General features: G+C 34.6%; 2 protein-coding genes across 2 annotated transcripts; one reads left to right on the forward strand and one right to left on the reverse strand.

The window, feature by feature from the left end:
• Positions 1–7,691: 7,691 nt before the first annotated feature.
• Positions 7,692–9,987, forward strand: LOC131156154 (photosystem II reaction center PSB28 protein, chloroplastic). The gene is made up of 2 exons (XM_058109613.1): positions 7,692–7,963; positions 9,229–9,987. The coding sequence occupies exons 1-2, from the start codon at positions 7,891–7,893 to the stop codon at positions 9,693–9,695; spliced, it is 540 nt and encodes a 179-aa protein (XP_057965596.1). The 5' UTR covers positions 7,692–7,890; the 3' UTR covers positions 9,696–9,987.
• Positions 9,988–10,870: 883 nt separating this feature from the next.
• On the reverse strand, positions 10,871–13,519 carry LOC131156153 (subtilisin-like protease SBT1.2). The gene has a single exon (XM_058109612.1). It carries the CDS (start codon positions 13,178–13,180, stop codon positions 10,871–10,873), a length of 2,310 nt encoding a protein of 769 aa, XP_057965595.1. The 5' UTR covers positions 13,181–13,519.
• Positions 13,520–19,348: the final 5,829 nt, after the last annotated feature.

Consider the following 19,348-nt stretch of genomic DNA (forward strand, 5'->3'; position numbering starts at 1 on the left):
CGTTGCAAGTTTATTCTGATGCTGATTGGACAGGGGACCCTACTGATCTTCGATCTACCACTAGTTTCCTTTTTCTACTTGGTGACTCTCTTATCTCTTGGCGAAGCAAAAAGCAGACTGTCGTTGCTCACTCTAGCACTGAGGTTGTGTATTGGGCCCTTGCTGATACTACTTCTAAGCTTTTTTGGCTTCGTTGACTTCTCCTAGACATGGGTGTTCCTCGGCCCTCGACCACTCCACTTTATTGTGACAGTCATAGTTTTGTCCAGATCGCTCATAATGATGTCTTTCATGAACGCACCAATCGACTGTCATTTTGTGCATCATCATCTTTAGGAAAGGACACTTTGCCTTTTGTTAGTTCCTTCAGCTGATCAGTTAACTGATATCTTCACGAAGGCTCATCCACCTGGTCGCCATCATGCTTTAGTCTACAAACTTCAGTTGACATCTTTGATACCACCTTGAGTTTGAGGGGGGGTGTTAGCATATCTCCTAATTAAGTTAATTGACCAATCTCCATGATTTAGGCAAATCTCCATGATTTGTGTAATTACTGAGTTACCTTTGTGAGCTTGCCTCCTTCACCTATAAAAGGATGGCCCTTGTATAGTTTCAAATATACAAAAAGAATAATATAGCTTTCTCAGTTTTAACAGTGTATTTGGATTCAAATCAATTATGACTAACAATGACAAAACTTTTTTTATAAACAAGATAATAGGAGTTTTGTAAAATTTTGAGACAAATTATATTCGCCTCTCGAGTGCATTATGGTGAATTTGGAGGTTAGCCTAATTTACCTTTTTTATTTTCTTAACTTGTAATTATTTTGACATCCATTATTTTATATTAGTATTATTTCAAATACTTCATACCATAACACTAAATTACTTGGTTAGTTTTATCCAAAGTCATGCAAATCCAAATTATATAAGGTCCGAAATCTATGCTCTCAATGTAGATAAAGTTTTTTTAGGTCTTATTAAATATTTTCGATGATTAGATTAAGTATCAACACTTATTTGATAATATCAAAATCCAAATTCACCACATCAAATATAAAGAATAAGAGAACATCTCATCATATTATATTTCTCAGTTGGGTGTTGTATGGATGATTTAGGTGATGGGTCTATCTACATCTATTTTGATTGAGAATTTTATTGAAATGTTGGAATTTGTAGCTCAAACCTAGAAAAAAAAAAAAAAAGGGGGGGAAAATCAACTTAACAAAAACAGTCATATTAAATCAACACTAGAAAGTGTGCAATTATATATATGATAAAAAAATTTTAATAAAAATGTAACAATTGATGAATAGGAAAGATATATGTATGATATTAGCGGCAATCCACCTAACAATTGGTTTGCAAAATCAAAAAACAAAGATAGAATGAAATTTTAAAAAAAAATCTAAGGATGAATTTCTAGTTGGAATAAATATATAAATGAATTGTATATATAAATTAGAGTAATATGCATACCTAAATTATAAGAGGTTCATTAAAACATATATTGTACTTGTTATATTTGCATATTATTATTTCACATAAGAGTATATGATGCGCGCTCACAAGGCAAAGACCAATAATATCCACTTCTTTAGCCACACTACTTATTCAATTGTCAATAATAATAATAATAATAATAATTAGAAGATGAGATAGTAAACAAACATATTAGATTGGACCCATGCAAGGTGAAATGAAAACCAATTTTGGTGCGTTAAAAATAAATGTATTTTCACAATATAAAGTATTTTGGAGTGTTGACAGAGATCATTAGTTCATGCGTTACACAACTTTAAACTACGTTTAATAGTATGAATTTCAGACCTTAAATTTGAATTTGGGTGGATTTGAAAAAAAAAATTATACAATTTTAGATTATATCTTGGTCAAATCTAATACAAATTCAAATCCGGCCATGACCTCACCAAACATATAGTTCATTATTCGCAAATATAGTCATTATGACAAAAAAGAATGAAGTATTTGTAAATGTACCTTGATATTAAAGCTATTATAATAATCTAAGAATACTTAAAATAATTAATTTTTTGTTTGTTAATCTAAAAATAATTTCGTAGATAAATTTAAATAATTTATCTAATAGTTGAATCATTAGTTATCCAAGTTATGTTTTTTATTTTTGAAAATGCAGTTGCCACTTTATTTTAATTTTTGAAAAGGTAAAATAAAAGAAATCCTTTTAAATATGTTTTAGGTTCAGGAGTACAACTGTAAATAGAGAAGATAATCACTTAATTCCTTTCAAATGGAATCAAAATATTAGTACCCTAAAGCACCTACTTCATGAATAAATGCCGCTCTTGCCTTATTTGTACGTGTGTGTGTGTGTCTTCCTGAAGAAAAATCAAATTTTTGTAATGAAATAGTTCAAAATTTGGAAAAAAAATGGGCAGCTGCAAGAACTGGTTGACCACCTTTAGATGCCAATCAACTTGCCTTGCTCTTAGGCAAGGTCGGTCGACCATCCCCTATAGGCAGTCAACTGCTTGCAATAAACAAAAATCCCTCATTATTTTTTATTACAAAAAATGTTTCAATACCCAAACCCCTTTTGAAAAGGCTTTCATGAGGTTCATACAAAGGAGTTAACCTAATGGAGACTTTACTACTTTGATGTCTCTCTAAAACGTCAAAAAATCACGCAAACACTTAAAAAGGAAAAGAAAGAAAAAGAAGGAAATATTGATTTTTTTTTTTTTTTGGTTGTTCAACTTGGATTTGCAAAGTACATTGCTTACATATCCTCAAAAGAGAAATCAAAACATCTGTAGTGTATCAAAAAATTTTGAAATTTTAGAATTAGAAAACATTTTGATGATTCTTGAAAACAATTAAAATCTTTAATTGAAAATTTCATATTTAATTAAAAAAAATTATGAGACTATTCTCTAAAAACAAAATAGAGCCTTGAAATCATGTTAAATCTAGAAAATCAATCATTTCTCCAACCTCAAGCCACTTCATAGGGGATTACTTTGAAAACTATGTCATTTTTCTAATTTAACTTGAAGATTGAATTTTTTTTTTTTTTTTTTTGTGTGGGATAACCATCAACTCGCCATGAAATTTTTTTAAAAGTCAATTTTAAAACCTCTTAAAAAAATGCCCAAAAGTCATATAATGAGCATTCATTTTAGAATTTTTTGGAAACACTTGAAAAAAGAAAGGACTTTTTGGTTTTTTTATGGAGAAAACAATTAAATCACATTAAAATATTAGCAACCAAACTCGAAAAAATTGTTTTAACTCATCAACATCACTAAGATTCAAAAGAAATCTAGAAAAAAGGGCTAAATATCAGCCTCTGGACTAGCATAGTTGACCTTCCCTTAGAGGTTGGTTAATTGTCTTCAAAGGACAAGAGGCGGTCGATTGTGCCTCAAGGCTGGTCGACTGTTTGTATGTATTTGTATTTTCTCTTTCAAATTTTTATGAAATTCAATGATTCTAATGCACTAACCTTACCTTTTTCTATCGTAGATGACATGTCGACTTGAAAATGAAACATAAAAACATGAGAATAAGGAGAAAGAAGCTATGAAATTTATTTTATCAATTATGCACAAAATATGGGATGCTAAACCAAACATGGCTTAGCATAATGCATGTAGACAACTTCAAAGTCACTAAAGACACAAAATGCACAAAGATATTGAGAATTTAGATGGCACAAACTCATTACATAATAACATGCATAATCTCATGCAAAATTATAATGAAACTTGAGAATAAACATAAAAGGGTGGTAGGTTTGACTTAAGAACATGTAGAAAAGCATTTTCAAGTGGGAGTTAACACTCTCTACATTTACACACCCAAAGACTCAAGAAAGAAATGAGAACATGGTTCTTCCTAACTAACACTTCGAGAGTCAATCCCACCCTCGATGAGTACTACTCACCTCATTAAACAGAAGAGGAGTAGGTGTCATGACCTGCTTAATTTCCACATTTTTTTTATAATAATATCATCACAAAATCAATACCAGACATCTCACATTCCAACTCAGTAGGTCACAATCCTCCTGGACCCGTGGGTACCAGGGATACATTAGAACATACAGCAGAAGCCTACGCAGCAGAAAATGTACAATCATATCATACATCACAATGTACTAGAGTTACTACAATCACTGTACTTCTATATATACATCTAAAAAAATGAAATCTTGGGACAATTCCCACAAAACCATGCTATCCCTACAAAAAACTTACCCTTCAAAAAGGGCAGATAAACCACTCTAGATCAGCTAGGCTTTTCCCGCTCTCCTATAGGGGCTCCTGAAAAGTTTATAAGATTTAGGGGTGAGACACCTCTCAGTAAGGGAAATAAACTAATACTAGTGTATGGTAACATGAGTATTCTGTGTTCAACATATATCATACATAACATGTTCAGTACTATTTATCAAATCTGGGAAAAACATACATATACCATCAAAACATGATAGAACATATTGCATTTTTCATAATCATATTTCATCTCATATAATAATAATAACATTAAAACATTCCTGGTAGGTTAGCTGGCTGTTGTCATGTATTACCCCCACATGACTGGGTTGTATGGCCCGAAGGCGGGACCTGACAATGGTTGGCCGACCACTGTCAAGTCAAACAGTAGTCTGTAGGTCCGATGTGTCTTCCAGATCTGGTCCGTACACTAGGAGCGATCAGCACACCTCTTATAAACCACATCGACCATCCAATCTCACACCACTCCGTATAGCAGCGTTAACACAAATATATTGATCACGAAGACCATGGACACATAGCAACAGTACTGTGCAAGTGTTAGCCTAAATCAAGCCAACCAGGTTCTAATATCATATACATATACTAAAATCGTGATACATGGATATCTCATATCATTAATTTTCACATTAACCATATCATTTTGCACATATACATATATTATGAAAATCATCGGCCCGCATGCCGGTATTACATATTTTATCATAGTTCGGCCCGTACGCCAGCAAATCATAACACTGCCCGTACCCTGGCATATCACATCCACATAGCACGGCTCGTATGCCGGCAAATCATATCCACATAGCACGACCCGTACACCGGCAAATCATATCCACATAGCACGGCCCGTACGTCGGCAAATCATATCTACATAGCACGGCCCGTACGCCGACAAATCATATCCACATAGCACGGCCCGTACGCCGGCAAATCATATAAAAATCTCGGCCTGTAGGCCGGTTTTCCATCATAAAAATCCATATCATTCACATTTCTAGAAACAGTATCTCATATATTTTATACTCATGCCACACAAATAGATTTTCACATATTCAATCATACGATCAATTTCACAGTATTTTGCAAATATAAAACATATATATATATATATATATATATATATACATTTTAAAGTAAATCAGATGCTAAATATATATACATACATTTTCTCAAAACAAAATTAGCTTAGTTTATCCCCTTACCTAACTACTATAAAGCTCCTAAGAAAATCTTCCCCGCACCCGCAGGGTTCCTAACTCAATACCCTGAAAATGAAAACCCCCAGTATTAAACTTCAATATTTTTACGTGTATAACATTTCTTATAACTACCATTAAGTCAAATTCGGTTTAAAAAGTCTTACCTTAACTTAGGGATGATTCCCAACGTTCCAAATTTAACACCCCTAGAAATGGAAATTTTCAGTATTAAAGTTCAATATTTCTAAGCGTATAACACTTTTCTCAACTGTCATAAATTCAAATATTGAGTAAAAAACCTTACCCTGAATTTGGGATGAAATCTAACTTCGTTTCCCTGACGATCCGCTCCGGTAGACTTGTAGAGAATCTCGTTAGGAGTGTCGTGGTGACTTCGGATTGTCGATCCAACATAAAACTGACCCGGAATCGAAGAGAGAGAGAGAGAGAGAGAGAGAGAACAATGAGCCTTCCTAAGGAGGCTTGTACAATTATATATATTAATATTATAATAACTTACTAATTGAAGTAAAGCTTCTTGGAGAAGCTTGTACAACTTTTTATATATTACATATATATCATAATAACTTACTTATATATACATATATATATATGTATATATAATTATGTTTTCCTTATCATACTATTCATTTTACTTGTTAATTTAATTAATTTATTTCATTTATTTATTTATTTTTTATTTTTTTTAAAATTTTATTTTTCCCGATTACTACAGTAGGACTCAATCCCCAACCAATGAGCTATAGTCTAGCCACATATGTACTCCCTCCCATGTGGATCAGTCCTTTTTATCAGTACTTTAATTAGGAGTCAAACCTATAATTCAATTGACTTTGATTTCAGACTATGAGACTCATGTCAATACTTGGCTTAAAGCATGAGTTCTTGCTTACCCTCAATCATGGCCTAAAAAGATTGCTTCTAGGGTCTCTTTTCTATGTCTACAACCCCTACCCGCATTGGTTTTGCCATCCTTTCTCCCCTCATTTTTTAGGCAACTCATAAGAATCAGGCACTACCCATTCTATCTACGCATAGGCCAGGAAGGAGCGCTGCCCTTTTCATTAGGGTTGGATTACTTCTTGTTTCATTCTTCTTCCAGCACTCTAGTGTCCTCAGAAACCCTCTCTTCAATATCTCTTATAATAAAAAAAAAAAAATCACCTACCACCACAAAAATAAAAATAAAAAACTTGTATCCTCTCTAAATTTTTACCCTGCATCCCCCATTTGCATGTGCAAAGAAGCATAGTGAAGGGAAATTGAGGTTAGAGATTTTGAATTTAAAATTTAAAATTCCAACAAGCATAACGTCAACTACCAACAAATAATTGCTTAGGTCGTTGCGTGACAATAATTAGGACATTTGGCACACCCCGGGCTCATCAATCCAATCAAATAAAAAAAAAGTAAATTTAAAAATTAATTGAGCTAGTCGGCTGCATGATCAGTTGGCTATTATTGGGGTGGCACTAAAAGGTTTCATGCATGTGCAAAAAAAAAGGGGGAAGAAAGAAAATGTTCAACCACCATTAAGTGACCGATCGACCGCTTTTTCAAATGGTTGTGCCTGTTATATATCATTTATAGGTCTCAAAAATTGATGAACATGCATAAAGATTACAATTTCTCTTTCTCCATTACCATTACATTTTTCATCATACTGTTCTTGAACTTTGCCCCTTTATCTTGATTCCACCACAACATACAAGAGGCAAAGACCTAAACCATAAAAAGCAGTAGATCCTTCAAATGAAAAATGACATTCGTTATGCTACCCACAATAATTGAAAAGAAAAAATAATAATAACATTGAGGTCCTAATTTGAGACAAAAATGTTTCTTTCAAGATTAAGGATGAGCCCCATACTAGGATAAACACATTAGTTTTATAATAATTTTGAATGATTGCCTCTTGTCTTTAGCATTTGATTTTTTTAATGTTTTTCAACCACCAAATGGCAGTTTCTCCGAATATTAAAACATCACGTGATCAGTTGCAGCTATATGTTAGATTATCATTTTACTTCAAAATTTAAATTATTAGGTTATAATACGATAGTTCGTGGGAAGATAAATAACTGACAAATAATCCTTGACGAGCGGCAAGAACTTGGAAACTATAATTAACATATTACATTGTTTCTTTATCTTTAATAGAGGTTGTGGGACATCAAGCTTTTAACACTATTTGCCTAATTCCTGGCCAGAAACGACAGCTATCCAAGTTTTCTCCTCCTCAGTCGCCGCAGAAAAGCTACGGAGGAATGTGGGAAGCGAGTGGCTGTCCTTGTTACACACCGTCACACCACCCCATCAGCAAAATCTCCTTTTACCTCTCCTCTCTCCCTCTCTCTCTATCTCTCTGGAAATACATACACAATGGCGGCACTCCAGTCTCTTGCATTTTCTTCCCCTGTGTCTCACCGTTTCAGGCATCTCCCTTCTCTCTCAGGTACCTCTTCTTCTTTTTCTTCTTCTTCTTCTCTCTCTCTCCCTATACACATGCATATGCCGTACTTTTTCCATGAACATTATTTACTGGGAAGAGTAACATCAAAGGACCAATCGAGTAACATTAAAGAACCAATCGAATTCAGTTTTTAACTTCTGGGTTTGATGAATTCTGCACTGCATAGAGAGCAAATTTGGTGATTTCCGTTGCTTCAGTTTTTTTTAAAAAAAATATTTTTTTGTGAAAATAATTGTAATCATACATGAACATTAAGAAAACACGGAAGTGTGAAACGGGTATTTGAATTTGTGCGAAATTCGTCCATAATTTGGTAGTTCGAAGTTGGGAAGAGCATAAGTGGAGTCGTGGGGAAAATGTTTTTAAGGGTTCGTTGCACACTTTTGTTCATTTAATTCATTCTGAGAAAATTCAATTTGCTTGTAATTCAGTCAATATATATTCACTGAGAAAGAAATGGTTGATTTTTTGAATATATCTTTTATGATACCTGTTGTCCTGGTAAAAATAAATATTTTTTAGGGTCTTTTTCAGATATATAGTTTTAGTTTGATATGAAGCAAGGAGCACCAGCTGCTATTTGGTCTCTGAATTAGGAAAAAGTTGGCCATCAATTAGAAATTATTTCAACAATAATGCTGGTAATATTATTATTAAGGTCCTAAATTCTTCAATTAAATAAGATAATTAACATGGTGTACAAGTGCACTATACTGCAATTTTCTTAGATTTTTGAAGAATCACATGGGGGTTGTGGGAAACCATGGAAACTGTCAGCTAGCTGGCTTAGTGAATCTTGCTTTTATTGAGAACAACTATTAAGATAGATTTTCAATGGCAGCATAATTCAGGAACAGCGACATTCTTTGAACAAAGGAATTCTGGATATGATGCTTTGTTCTGCATTTTTTAGTGTGCTGATAAATTAGTGACACAGAAATTCCATTCAATCCAATTAACAAATAGGAGTTAACATTGCACGTTAGGGTTGATGCTTGGTTGGGAAGTTTTTTGAATAGATTGTGATGCCACTAAAGAGAGTTTAGAAAATGTTTAGTTATCGAAACAATTGCATGTTTAAGAACCAAGGAAACAACTTTGTCAATTACAAATTACTCATCAAATATGGAGAATGTTGCCACCACATTCGAACTAGGTTGGCCATTTGTGTAGAATTGATGGGTGCCTGTGGTCACTGGCTTACATATTTACAATGCAGTAGCTGTACTCTGTGTTTTGATGTGCAGGGTTGGGATCTGCTCCTTTTCACCGAAGTGTGTGCTCCCCATTCAATGGTCTACCTTTGCACCTTCCTCGACCACAGTGGACCCCACTAAAACATAATCATCCATTATTATCCATAACAATGATGGCCAAGCCAACAATTCAGTTCATCCAAGGAACAGATGAACAGACCATACCGGATGTAAAGTTAACCAAATCAAGGGATGGTACAAACGGGATGGCTATATTCAGGTTTGATCAACCGTCTGTTTTTGATTCATCTGCTGAAGTTGGTGACATCACGGGATTTTACATGATTGATGAGGAAGGGGTTCTTCAATCAGTTGATGTAAGTGCCAAATTTATCAATGGAAAGCCTGCAGGTATTGAAGCAAAATATGTTATGCGGAGCACGCAAGATTGGGACAGGTTCATGAGGTTCATGGAAAGATATGCTAATGAAAATGGCCTGCAGTTCATCAAAAAATGAGGCAATGTAAATCTTCTCTTCCCTCCATTCTTGCACGTTCATCTACCATAACTTTTTTGTAATTAGGTTCACTAAAAAACATTTTATATATTCCCATTTAGATTTTATGCATGTAAGATTATGTGTATTTTTGTAATGCACTTACTTTTTTTTTGTGATAGCTATTTCAGTTTCTTTAAGTATGGAATTCTTATTCATTGTGATGGAATTTACTGTACTTGAATAGTTAGATGACTCTTATTTTTCATTTCTTGTAATCTTCATTTGTATTTTATGTCAATTTATCTTCAAATACTTCTTCCTCTTCTTTTTTCTTATATATACATATAATATAAATGTGTGTATCTGTATGTAATATTTTCAATTTTATTAATTTTTCTTCCTTTACTTATGCCATATTAATACATGACAAGGAATTTCACATAAATGAAAATTCTCTTCATAGAACTGTTTGCATCTATTTGCTTTTCTTTCTTTTAGGCTCCGTTTGGATTAAGGACTTTGAGTATAGGAAAGCAAAGGAAAAATAAAAAGAGAAGTCATTTTGCAAAATTTACTCTTTATATCAAATAGTATTGAAAATGAAATGTTCTAACCAAACAAGAAAAAATGAATTCCTTCATATTTTTCCTTACCTTCCCAAAACTTCTTTATTAGTGCCTTGGTAGATGAAGGAATTCCACCTAAGTCAAATGACTTCTGCTTAAAATTGCTTGAACCAATCATATTTGGTTCATACTTCTGCTTAGCCATTTCCTATTCTTCATTCAGTTTGTGAAAATTTTCAGTTTTTTTAATTTTACATCAAAAGAAGTGGAGTGCATATTCTGAAATGTTCGGTGAAGTATAGGAGTGGGATAGGCACGACTGAATCTGTGGGAATTCTTGCAAGTTCACTTTGGGAATTCATGAAGCTCATTTGCTTGTTTGATTGACAGAAAATTTCGTCCCTTAAGGAAATACATGGTCAAGTAGCAAAGGTTCAAATATTATTTAAAACTTGATGTAATTAATTGGTTCTCTATCAAATGATAAAGAAGTTTCACTTTGACTATTTGTGACCAAGTTACCTCTGCTAGAACTCTGATTTTCACAAACACTCAGCCCTGAGTCAACATCAGTGGAAAAGTAAAGCTGAAACTGCAACTAATATAATGACACCACCATTGCTACTTCTACTTGTGCGCCCAAGTCACTGAAATAGGACTTCTAACCCTGTAATGGCCATCTGGAGAATGCACCCATGTCAACTGCCCTTGAGCAAAGCTTACCTTCTTTGTTCCTGTTGCCCTCCTCCTCAAAGTAAACCACACTCTGTAACTCAGACTCTGGTTTATATGTTTGAATATTAGCCTTCGTGGTTTTACTCTCACTCTGACTCCCTCAGGTGCGATCACTTTCACTGAGTAAATGGAATTGGGGCTCCCCACATTTGTTACTCGCCTTTTGATCATCTTTTGTGTCATCCCACGCCTGAATGCGATGGAGATAGAGGGGTAATTAAGGCTAAAACTCCTACTCTCCGGAAAAATTTCATGGCAGCTTACATTCCTGTGAGTAATGGTGAAAATTTCTGATGTTGTGTATCCCAGAGTGCACAGATGAGTAATGTACTCATGTGGCCTAATGTCATATATCAAGCCTGGGTTGATTGCCCTTTCTGGGTTTATATGTCCTGCCCCAATTGCAAAAACTCCTGCAGGTTTGTTTCTATCAAGGATCGGCTGTCTCAAATGGTCAGTAGCATCAGCTGTCGTCATAATTGCAGATTTAATTGCAGATGGGGTCCAATTGGGATGAGCTGAGTGGATAAGGGCGGCTATTCCGCTGACATGAGGACAAGCCATGGAAGTGCCTGACATGACAGTGAAATTCACTCTTCTAGAATCTTCTGGAAGGCCGCTCGGACCCAAGTTTTGGGGCCAGGCAGCGATGATGTTCACCCCTGGAGCAATGACGTCCGGTTTGAGGATGGAAGGATTTGTTAAGCTTGGTCCTCGCGAAGAAAACTGGGCAACTGCTGGTGCCCTGTAGGATCTGCCCATAACAGTTCCTGCGAATTCAATTCGAGCTTTGGGTCTCCTGGTGGAGTTCATGTAAGTCTTCAAACGGACTGATTCTGCAAATCCAATCAATGTTGCAGGCAAGACATGTGCATCAACTGAGTCTTCTTCTAGATTAATCTCTGTATTTGCTAAAATCATTGCAGCACCACCAGCTTCTTTCACAGCTTGCCCTTTCTCTGCTCTTCCATTGACGCCCCGGTCACAGACCACCATTTTGCCACGAACTCTTTCTTTTGGAAGAGACCCTTGGAAGCAAAATTCACTTCCTCTGTCCCCACCCGTGATGTAAACAAGCTCGAGCTCTTTCCCAGCATTTGGAACCTTTTTCCGAGGGTACATTGATTCCCCATAGAGGGTTTCTCTATTTCCCATTTGAACTATGGCTGGAAATCTGCGGTCAAGTGTGCTAGCACCAACTGTGGCAATCCAAGGAGCCTCATTGGCAACTGAGTTTTGGAGAGGACCGTTGTTTCCTGCAGAGCATATGACTGAAATTCCCTGTTCCATTGCTCGGAAGCTGCCGATAGCAATGCTGTCATCGAAGAATGGTATTGGAAAGCCACCTAGGGAGAGTGAGAGGATGTCGACTCCATCTCTAATTGCAACATCCATTGCTGCAAGGATGTCAGAGCTGTAACAGCCACTGAACCAGCACACCTTGTAAATGGCAATGTGGGCATTGGGTGCCATTCCTCGAGCTACACCAGCCCCATTACCGAGCACACTGGCCATTGGAACTGAACCTCCCCCAGCCGTTGATGACGTGTGTGTCCCGTGCCCATGGGAGTCACGTGGTGACACATATTCGACAACCATAGCTGAAGATGACGACATTGAAGCCACACGATGGCCCCTGTTGAAGAACCTTGCTCCAATGATTTTTCGGTTACAGTTCAATGAATTGAAGCTTTGCCCTTCCTGGCATATACCCTTCCACTTTGGGGGAACGGGGGGCATTCCGTGATCATCGAAGCTTGGGCTTTCTGGCCAAACACCCGTGTCAAGCACTCCAATTATCGTTCCTCGACCAAAACCAGACTTAAACCATGCACCTTCTTTCGTGGGGCTGAGTCCTAAGAATTTGTAGGAGTAAGTGGTGTGAAGTTGGAGCTTCCGTTCTGGTCTAATTGCAATAACATCAGGCAAGTTTCGCAATGACTCAAGCTCGTTCTCAGAGAGTTGAGCTGAAAATCCTTCCATTGTGGAATGATAAGAGTAGAGGAGTCGAGAAGAAGGGTCTTCTTCTGATGAAACAGTTTGCTCAAGGAAAGAGAGATGCCAGCGAAGCTTAGAAGTGAATAGAGAGCTGGTTGTTCCTTGTGGGTGGAGTTGGACTATGTATGTTTGAAGACTCTGAGCATGGTGGCAAGCAAAGCACAAGCAAAAGGTGGCAAAAAAAAATTGCGTTTTGGCTCCCATTGAAGTGCACTAAAACAATGGTGCTCTGGTTTGGATTCATGGTTTGGTGAAAGAATTGTGGGGTATTTGTAGGAGTTTCAAAGAATTCAAAACTGGGTTTTGGAGATGGAACTCTGAGCTCTGAGAAAGAAGATGAAACTCGTGAAATTTGAGGGCTCTTCATCACGGGGATCCTTTGTTTTAATGTGTTGAGAGAGAGAGAGAGATTGGATTCTTGAGGAGCTGAAATGCTGGGTCTAAGCTTCACGAGAATGTTTGGTTGGTTATAAAACATTCCATAGGTTTTAAAATTAAACCATGTAACGGTTGGATTCATATTCCACGAATCTTTGTCTCTTTACTGTTTAATGCATCTACCTACCTGTCTTGATTGAGAAATTGCAGGTACGCGGAATGAGTAATTTCAAGTGAGGTGACAAACTGCACTTTCTTACCTTAAAAAAAGGAAAGAAAAGAAAAGAAAAACAGAGAGGGAAATGCAAATTTTACCAAGAAAATCAATGGGTCTCATTGAATGCTTCATTAATTTGAGTGCATTTATTCACGCGCTCTCTGGCCTGCCTATGGTGGCTGCTCAGCCCGTGCAGCATGTGCCTCCCTGTGCATGCCTTCACTTCTCCCATTTGATATATATATATATATATATATATATAACCGTTTGACATTCGACTGCCTTTGCACACGCTAGTTGAAAAGAAAGATGCTTGTAAATTATTTGAGTACGAGGAAATTTAAGTATTGATTTTATGATGGAGTGATATTAATTTTTAATAATTAATAAATTAATTGATTTCGAAAAATAGAGACTGGTCAAAAAATAAATAATGCTAATTGGCTGAGTGATTGGATCAACTATTATTTAATTATTTCACTAAAGATGAAGCTGCCACAAGATTAAGGCGCTGTTTAATTTCAAGAAAACTTTTCTATTTTTAATATTTATTCTTCTTTGATATTTTCCATGAAAAATTATAAACAAATGCATTAGATTGCTAATTATGAAAAATAATTTTTTAGAAAGTAAAACTAAAATTTGTGTTTCGAAATCTTATTTTCATACTAGATATTATTATCGTGAAATGTGCGACAATTATGATAAATAGTACGAAAAAATACAAAAATAAAGCAACAAAAACACACAAATTTAAGGTATAGATCTCACAGAAAATCCCTTCTTTAAGAGAGAGAGAGAGAGAGAGAGAGAGAGAGAAACGTAAATGTGATAACCATTCTTTGAAAGGGTGTCATTACGGGTGCTAGTCGAGTAACAATTGTTTAAATGGTTATTCAACTACTTTTCCTGCGCACAAACAAACTCTCATACTAAGAATCTCACTCCCTTAAGATGTTCTTTATTTTTTACTTTTTCAAAATAAAAAAATAAAGTGTTACTTTGTGTACATGTATTTGAAAAAACTCACCATTTTCATTTGAGTTAGCCATCCGGTTAATTCTCGTCAAGAACTCCAGCCCTAGAGGTTGTGTCGATAGTTTTCATTTTTGCACAGTGAAAAAACATATTATGAAAATGTATTAAATTTTCAAGTTTTTATTTTTGTTATTGATTTTCAGCTGTTTTTGAAAAAATTAAAACTAGATCTATGAGTTTATTTGTCAAAACGACCTACTGTCAAAATATTTTCATTTTTTTTGAATTAAATTGCTACTTTTTATGTATGTTTAATTATAAAATAAAATAAATGAGCATATGAATTTAAAATATAATTAAAATTTCTATAAATTTTTTTTAAAAAAAATAATTGTAATAAAAGCTATTTACAAAATTTTTTTACTATTTTTAATTGTTTGTACAATTAGATTATTCCTATAAAACAAAATTTGAAACATAATAATTAAATTAAAAAATTGTAATAATTTTATTTTTATTATAGTATTTTAAATTTTCATTATTTTGTACTTTTCAAATTATTCTTATAAAATGAATCAGGTAAAACAATTGTAATAATTTTTATTTTTATTATAATATTTTAAATTTTTATTCTTTTGCATTATTATTATTTTAATCATATTTTTGAATTTTTATTTGATTCAAGGACAAAAATGAGCATTTGTTTAGTTAAAATTTTAATTTTTTTTAATTTAATAAATATTAACCAAATTAGTTGCTAATTTTCTATTTTTAGTTCAAATTTTCAATTCTTAGTTTATTTCTAGTTCCCATTTTTATAATTTTTTTTAACAATAGTACCAAATTGTTCTTTATCATAAATTAACTTTTACGGTAATGGGTCGTGTTAACAATGCATCATAGCTCGGCACACTCAATAAAAGTAATATCATCAATGGTTACATTGAGGTTTCCGGCTGAAACAAACTCAGAAAGAAACCGTCAACGGTTACATTTGTCCACTACAGATTTAAATGGTAAAAATTCGAGGCAAATCATCATAAAAATAGACTAAGGAACGTCATAGATCTAAAATCAATTGTCTGAGAATCATATATGCTAACAAATCAGAATCTATTGATTCAAAAGGAGCATATATGTCAACAACACAAATTTTATCTCAGATCACCACGGGATTTATGATATCTTATTTATTATTAACTATATCTTGTAAACTTGTTTAAATACCCCAACAAGTATTCACCTTAAGCACTTAGTGTTCACGATTCAGTTATTGCAATAAAAATACCATTGGTTCTTGATGTTTCAATTTTTCTTTATGGTATCAGAGCCATTGTAAACACTATGTTAAAAAACAAATAAAAAATAAAAAAGCATAGCTCTTGTATTATCCATACACCTCCTCCTTAGCTTATGTTCATTTTTTCTTTCACCATTGTGTACACTACATTTGAATGCTACATCAAAGCATGGCGGAAGTCTAACCATCTCCTTCGAGGGTGGATTGGACCCATCGGCACCATTTCTCAATTGAAGGATGCTTTCATAGCATGACAAAAGTTTGACCGTCCCCTTTGAGGGTGGATCAGACCCATCGGCCCCATTTCTCAATTAACATATTCTTTCATAGCATGGTGGAAGTCTGACCATCTCCTTCAAGGGTGGATCGAACTTGTCGGTACCATTTCTCAATTAATAGATGCTTTCATAACATGGTGAAAGTAATTAACCGATCAACTACCTTTGGAAAGAAGATCACACAACAATAATAGAACATGTTGGTCTAACAAGATCTTTCAATCAGTTTTGATGATAACAAACAAAGGATTATTTAACTTGAAAAGATTGAGTTTTGAGTTTTAGAAAATATGGATCAAGTGTGGTTTAAGCAAAGTTCAAGTATAGCTCAAGTATGGTTCAAGAGAAGATCAAGTATAAATCAAGTATGAGACAACTACTCAAATGATTCAAAGAGAATCTAATATATTTGAAGCTCAAGCAAATTTTTCAAAGAACGTCAAGAGCAAAGCATGAAAGAGAACTCAAGCATGTCTTATGAAAGCTTAGGAAACATATTTCTAAGTATTTTAAAAGTTAAAATATCATCTGAAATATATTTTGAAGCTTTTTTAAGAGATTATAAAGATTTAAATACCTATTTACGTATATTGAAGTAAGTTTTTATAAAGATCATAAGAGAGCAAAATAGTTTTAAAGAAAGATATTTTATAAAACAGGATTTTAATAGCTCAGATGACTGAAGTAAAGACTTCAGATAACTGAACTTTAAGTTCAAACATCTAAAGAATTACTTCAAACGTCTGAAGATTAAGTGCAGAGATCTGAAGAATTTATGGAACAAGACAGAAAGTGGCAGTAGCAGTTCAGACGTATGAACTCGCGACTTCAAACATCTGAACCTGGAACTTCAGACGTCTGAACCCAAACTTCAGACATCTGACCCTGTATTTAGTTCTATTTTAAAGGGGTTTTAGGAACTTCAGACGTTTGACCTCGAATCTTCAGACGACTGAGCACTGTTCAACAGGCAAAAATTTTAAAACTCTTATTTTTAAATTATAGCCATTTGAACCCCAAATTTTCTAACAACTTGGGAAACTCTTTAAGGAAACTCTTGCAACAAGGAAACCTACTTGGAAGCCTATAAATACATGGTTCTTTTGAATCAAATATTACATCAAGCATTGATAATCTCTCAAAGCTCTCTTGCTCTCAAAATTTCTTTTGATCAAATCTCTTGCAAAGCTGAAAGTACTGTTGTTATGATATTCTTACTCATCAAATCCTGAAGAATTACTAATTTCTCATCTGGAGAAAAGAATTTTGGTGAATTCTTTGAAAAGCTTCAAAAGTTTATTTCATTCTTGATATTTTATCTTTTGAAGTACATAGTTTTGATTTGTACTAATCTGCTCTTTGTGTGAGCTTCTCTTGTACACCAGTTTTTGATATTTTTCTTGTAGATTTTGGACAATACCTGGCTGTTGGATCATTGACCAAACAAGGGCATATTGTTTGGAGAAGGCGAGCTCTAGCCTTGGCCAAAGGACTGGTTGTAAACAGGTGTTGTTCCATCCAGTAACAGAACTGCTATAGTGGAACCCTTCGGTGTTTTTCCAAGGGCAAGGACGTAGGTTGTGTTGAAGCCAAACCTCGTAAAAAATCTTGTGTCTTTCTCTCTACTTTACATACTATACTTGTTGTGTTGTATGATTTAAAAAGTGCAGGTCACAAGTTTCAAAGAGAAAGAAACAAAGACTCTTAGTATTTAGAAAGTACATTTCGATTAACCTTTTGTGGAAACCCAAAAGGGAGTACGTTGGTTAATTTGCGGAAATCTTAATCAAGAGAAGTGCATACTAAAAGCTTATTCAAAGAAGGTGATAAACATCCACAAGGAAATCAACAAAAGCAAAAATATTCTTGGTTGAGTGATTGAATTGTTTTAACTTTATTGATTGTCTTGTTCATTTAAATTACAAGTATTCTAAAGTGTGGTTATCAGTTATCAGTTGTGCTTTCTTTAGTATCTTAAGCAAAATATTAAAAATTATCAAAATCAAAAAGATTCCAATTCACCCCCCCTCTTGGGAAGCTATTCCTAATTTCAGAACATACTAGCTCCATCAAAGGCCGCTCTTCATTATCTTTCGCAACAAACTTTACCTCCAGCCTCGACAAGGTTTGTGGGAGGGTGTTAACAATGCATCACAACTCGACACACTTAATGAGAGTAATACCATCGACGGTTATATCGAGGTTTCAAGCAGAAACAAACTTAGAAGGAAACTATCGATGGTTACACCAAACCGTCAGCAATTTCATCAAACCGTCAACAATTACATTCATCCTCTGTAGATTTAAATGACAAAGATTCGAGGGAAATCATCACAATAAAGACTAAGGAGCATCAAAAATCTAAAGTCAATTGCCTGAAGATCATATATGCTAAAAAATCATAGCCTATTGATTCAAAAAGAGCATATATTGTCAACAACGCAGATTTTATCTCAAATCATGGGATTTATGATATCTTATTTATTGTTAACTATATCTTGTAAACTTGTTTAAATATCCCATCAAGTATCCACCTTAAGCACTTAGTGTTCACGGTTCAGTTATTGCAATAAAAATACTATTGGTTATATTGATGTTTTAGTTTTTCTTTATGGTATCAGAGCCATTGTGAATACTATGTCAAAAAAAAAAAAAATCACAACTTTTGTATTATCCATACACCTCTTGCTTATCTTTTGTTCTTTTTTTCTTTCACCATTGTGTATACATCTCAATGCTACATCATAGCATAGTGGAAGTTTAATTGTCTTCTTTGAGGGTGGATCGGACCCATCAGTACCATTTCTTAATTAACAGAAGTTTTCATAGCATGACGGAAGTCTAATCGTCCCCTTCAAGGGTGATTAGACCCGTTGGCACTATTTATTAATTAACATATGCTTTCATAGCACGGTGGAAGTCTAATCGTCTCCTTCAAGGGTGGATTGGACCCGTCAACACCATTTCCCAATTAACAGATGCTTTCATAACATGGCGAAAGTCATCAACAGATCAACTATCTTTAGAAAGAAGATCACACAACAATAACAGAACATACCCGCACCATCAAAGGTCGCTCTTCATTATTTTTCACAGCAAACTTTGCCTCCAGCCCTGACAAGGTTTGCGAGAGGGTGTTAACATTGCATCACAGCTCGGCACACTCAATGAGAGTAATACTGTTGATGGTTACATTTGTCCGCTATAGATTTAAATGACGA

This window comes from Malania oleifera, chromosome 5 (assembly GCF_029873635.1).
Source record: "Malania oleifera isolate guangnan ecotype guangnan chromosome 5, ASM2987363v1, whole genome shotgun sequence".
Lineage (NCBI taxonomy): Eukaryota > Viridiplantae > Streptophyta > Magnoliopsida > Santalales > Ximeniaceae > Malania > Malania oleifera.